Source organism: Melospiza melodia, chromosome 16 (assembly GCF_035770615.1).
Source record: "Melospiza melodia melodia isolate bMelMel2 chromosome 16, bMelMel2.pri, whole genome shotgun sequence".
NCBI lineage: Eukaryota > Metazoa > Chordata > Aves > Passeriformes > Passerellidae > Melospiza > Melospiza melodia.
Genome location: NC_086209.1, coordinates 15,831,909 through 15,836,580, shown reverse-complemented (window position 1 = coordinate 15,836,580; position 4,672 = coordinate 15,831,909). Strand labels below are relative to the sequence as shown.

At 54.5% G+C, this 4,672-nt stretch overlaps 1 protein-coding gene across 1 annotated transcript in view; it reads left to right on the top strand.

Moving 5' to 3' along the window:
* BRWD3 (bromodomain and WD repeat domain containing 3) overlaps positions 1–4,672 on the top strand; it is a 50,058-nt gene that overhangs the window by 278 nt on the left and 45,108 nt on the right. Inside the window, exons 3-4 of the mRNA XM_063170798.1 lie at positions 114–143; positions 393–452. Coding sequence (XP_063026868.1) covers positions 114–143; positions 393–452 — 90 coding nt within the window. The remainder of the gene's footprint in view (positions 1–113; positions 144–392; positions 453–4,672) is intronic.

The following is a 4,672-nucleotide window of genomic DNA, read 5'->3' as shown; positions in this document are numbered from 1 at the left end:
GGCGGCGGACGGGACGGGACGGGGCTGGACGGGACGGGGCGGCGGAGCCGCTGCGCTGCGGTCGCCGGACTCACGTCCTTTGTGTGTGTGTCTGTGTGTCCCTCTGTTCCCAGGTACTGGTGGAGGAGCTGGAGGAGCACCAGGTGAGGCGCCTGCCCCGGCGGGACGGGGGAAGCCCTCGGGACGGCGGGGTCGGCGTTTGCCCTGCCCCGTCTAACCCAGCCCATCTCCGCCCGGGACACCCGGCGGGAGCGCGGCTGCTCCGCGGCGGGGCCGGGGGCAGCGGCCGGGGGGCTCCATTCCGGGGGGCGCGGGCGGGCACCGGGGGGGCTCCCCGGGGAGGGGTCGCTCGCGCGCTGACGGCCGCCCCCGTCCCCGTGTCCCTCCCGCAGCTCATTCCGCGGCGCCTGGACTGGCAGGGCAAGGAGCACCGCCGGAGCTTCGAGGACCTGGTGAGACAAGTTTCACTCTTGACTTTTCCGACAACTTCCCTCCGCCCCCCGCGCCGCCGCCGCCGCACCGGGCGCCGCGTCCCCCCCCTCGCCCCGTGTGTGTGTGTCCCCCCCACTAGGGCTGCGCCCCGCCGAGGCCGCGGCGGGCCGCGGGGTGCGGAGTGGAGGGGCGGGTGGGGAGCGGTGGCGCGGCGGGGCCGGGGGCTGCCGGTGAGACCCCCGTGGGCCGCCCGGTGGCACCGGCGGAGCGGCCGCGCCGCGCTATTGTGGGGCCGGGGGTTATCCGAGGGCACGCACCGGGGCCCGGCGCGGCCAATGGCGCTGCGCCTTACAACGCGGGGAGCGGTGCGCGGCGATGTGAGGCGGTCCCTGATTGGCTGCGGCGGCGCCGCGGCGGAGCCGGCGGGGCGGGGGGCGCGGGGCGCGGGTCCCCCCCGGTCCCCCCGCGCCATCGCCGCCGCCTCGCCCGCGCCCCCGGGGCTGCCCCGCTCCGGGCCGGGCTCGGCCGCGCTGCCGCGGCCCGGCGTGGGGGGACGTGCCGGACGTGCCGCCGGGCCCGGTGCTGTCGGGCTGGGTCAGGGATTCCCGGCCTGCGGCGGCCTGCGCGAAACCCGCCCCTCTCCGCGGCGTCTGGGCCTGCTGTCAGGCAGGAAAGGAGGGGTTAGGAAGTGTGGTGTTGTGGCTCTTAAATGCCGGTGAAATTCACCGAGTGGCTGTTTTGGCTAAGTGCTGAACCCTTGAATGTGTGTCATTGAGGAAGGTCAGTCCCTCCGCAAGGCCGGGGCTGGGGGGTGGCCCTGGGCCCCGCACCCCGAGATGTGTCCGTGTGAAAGTGACAGAACTGAAGCTGTTCCAGTCCTTTTCCAAAGCGTCCGGGCGGCCTTGCTTTCATTTCTGGGATCTCAGGGCAGTGACGTGTGGCGCTGATGTAGCACTCTGCAGTTGGACGGCTGTGAACTTCCCCATAGCGTTTATAGCCCTGGTACCTGTGCCCAGCGCTGGCACTCACCTGCCAGGAATGGAAAGCACGTCCTGGCCTCTCCCGCTCCCATGGAGCAATAGTGACGTGGGATTTTGCCATGGCTGTTGCTCAAACTCCTCTGCATCTGGCTCAGGAGCTGGTTTGCCACTTTAGCAACGTTGTAGGAGCTCAGGTGTGGACAGAACTCCTTGTGCCCAGAGCAGACCTTTGGACCAGCTGCCTTTCCCTTTCTAAAGCCTATGCAGAATTTCAGGTGGAAGCTGGGCTTCCTCACACCTCTTGTGGATAATTCTGGGACTGTAAATCGAGTGAGCAGACATAAAATAATTTCTGCATTCAATAGATTTTAGTGCTCTATGGTCTTCCTAGAGAATCTGAAATCTAACTGTGGGCTGTCTCAGGTTTAGCATGGTACTGCACCCAATATCCAGGAGGAATATTAGCAGTGCCAGTGTGCAGTCTGGTGTCAGAGTGGTTTTGCATATCACTTTGATTGACATAAATTTTTTTTCCCTTTCATTCTCTGTAGCACATACATAAAAGCCTTAAAACCTTAAAATAATTTTTTAAATATGTGTGTAAACATGTACTTTTCTTTAACATTTCAGAAACAAGAGAAAAACCATTTTGAAGTGAGTTTTGGAGTTAATGGGAAATTTTTCATTTCTGTATAAACTCATACAATAATTAAATTTAAGATTTGATTTTCCTGTGTCTTAAACTAATCAGCACTAACCCATGCTTTTAGTTTGCCCATTTATCTAGTATTATTTGACTGTTTCTCATGGTTTACAGTGAGGACCAGGTTTATAAATGAATCATTACAGTGAGACAGGTTGATGCCAGGTGGGATGAGCTGAGTTTCTGTCTGAATCCTCTGAGTGTTAAGGATATTGAAGAAAGGCCTTTTCTCCCTCATTGCTTAGGGTTTGCTATGTTTGGAATTTGGACTTTTGGCTGCATATGATTGTTTATTAACCTGAGCTCCTCGACTTCAGGACCGGCTGGATGTCTGAATGCCATGTTCAGAACAGAGCCAGGGTTATGAAGAACACAAAGCACTCCAACCTTCTTTTTAATTATCTCAGGCACATAATGAACCAGAATTAAATTGGAGATGCCAGCAGTTGGAGGTAAAAGGGCTTTTTTCAACCCATTTCTGCTTTTTACAGCCAGAAACCCAAAATCATTTACAATCTCAGCTGGGTGGTGCAGCTACTCTGGTCAGGCAGGTAATTGAATTTGTGAGAGTTTACAACCCAGAGAAGTCTGATTTGTTTGTGTGCCCAATATTCAGACAGAGTATTTCTTGTTCTGTTGTTTCAGCTTTGTTTTCCATCCTCAGTGTGGCTGTCCAGGTTCTGAGTGGTGTTTTTCAGAAAATATGCCAATACTGTGAGCACTGAGTATGCTGTTACTGCTCCTGGGCTTTTGGGAGTGATAAAGATGGAGCAGCCCAATGGCCACTGGATGGTTTTTATCTAGGGAATGTTTACTCCCACTTCACTCGAGTTTTTAGGCAAGATCTGAAAGCTCACTGAGATTCCTTTGTTCCTTTTTTTTTTTTTTTAATAAACTTAATCTTTTACTTTAAATATCAGGTATCACAGGGCAGACGAGTAATTTAAGACACGCTAATAAGAATTGTACCTATGGAGCAGAACCACACAGAATGCAAGTTTATGTTCCCTTTGTTTTTTCCTGTTTATTTTCACATTGGAACACTTTTTTTTGCCTGCAGCATGTGGCTGTGCCTGTCTAGCTAATCACAGAGTCACAGAGTGTCCTGAGCTGGAAGGCCATCAGTGCAACTCCTGCCCTGCACATACACCCCAAAATCACACTCTGTGAGCGTTGTCCAAACCCTCCTGGAGCTCTGGGGGCCTTGAGGCTGTGACCATTCCCTGGGGAGCCTTTTCAGTGCCAACACACCCTCTAAGGGAAGAACCTTTCCCTGATCTCCACCTCAATGTCCCTGACACACTTCCAGCCATTCCCTGGGCCCTGTTCCCTCTCTCAGGGAGAGAGATTGGAGCTGCCCCTCAGCAGGAGCTGCAGCCCCCGATGCCTCCCCTCAGTTCCCTCATCTCCAGGCTGAATTCTCCAGGTGTACTCCACAATGGTTTTACTTTCTCACCGATGGTCTTGAGACACGTGTTTGTAAAGGGAAGGGTCTGTGAATCACAGAATCCCAGAATCCCAGACTGGTTTGGGTTGGGAGGGACCTTCAAGCCCATCCCATTCCACCCCCTGCCATGGGCAGGGACACTTTCCACTAAACCAGGTTGCTCCAAACCCCATCCAGCCCGGCCTTTTGAAGGTCTGAAGTGTGTCCAACTTGCAGGCAATTAGTGCTCTGGTTTTAAATGAGCCACAGCAGCTCGGTGTGGAGTCAGCTGCTCTACAGATGAGTTGAGCTGAATGACTCCGATTATCAGCACAGTCTCCAGTGACCTGCTGTTCCACATTATCTTTGTTTATTCCTGATAAAGGTGACTGGCTCTGCTCTGGTTTTAAGAACTTTCTGATGGGCTGAGTCTTCTGGCTCAGCCTGGTTTGGTCTTTGTGCTGAAAAACACGTCATTCCAGGCAAAACAGAAAATCAGCTGTTGTTGGAGAGTGGGGAGTTTGCATCCATGAGTGGCTGTGCTGGTATGGAACAGCTTATGGGATTTGGCTCCGAGTTCCTGCCTTGCCCATCTGCATTGATTTAAAACTAGCCCTGAGTCCGAGGTACTGGTATTTATAGATCCTGCCAATCCCAGCATTAGCAGCGCAGAGATGTTACGGTTTTGTCACCTCAGGAAAATGTCATCTGTAGCATGGTCGTTCCAACCTGTTCTCTCTGGGGACCCCAGTGGGTAAAGGCTTTTTTAATTCCAGTCTATTTGCATATTGCTGGCATCTTGTGCAGGTCCAGTGTCTGAGCTTCCTTTTGCTGAGATTCCCTGTTTGAGGTTGTCAGTAATTTCCTGCTTGCTCAGCTGCCTGGGCCTGTTGGCCTCCTCCACTGCTTTTTGATACAGTTGTCAATGGATTCTTAATTGATGGTTATTTTGGCAAATGAAGGAAGTGTTGGATGACTACCTGGAGGAGAAAAATCCGGTGCTGAGGCCCAGCTGGGCCTGCCCAGCAGGAATGGGGACAGAGCAGCCTCCCAAGGGCCGTGTCACTGCCACATTCCAGCCTGCAGCTCCTGCCTCCAGTCTGTGCTTTGGGGAGATGTTCCACGGGGCTT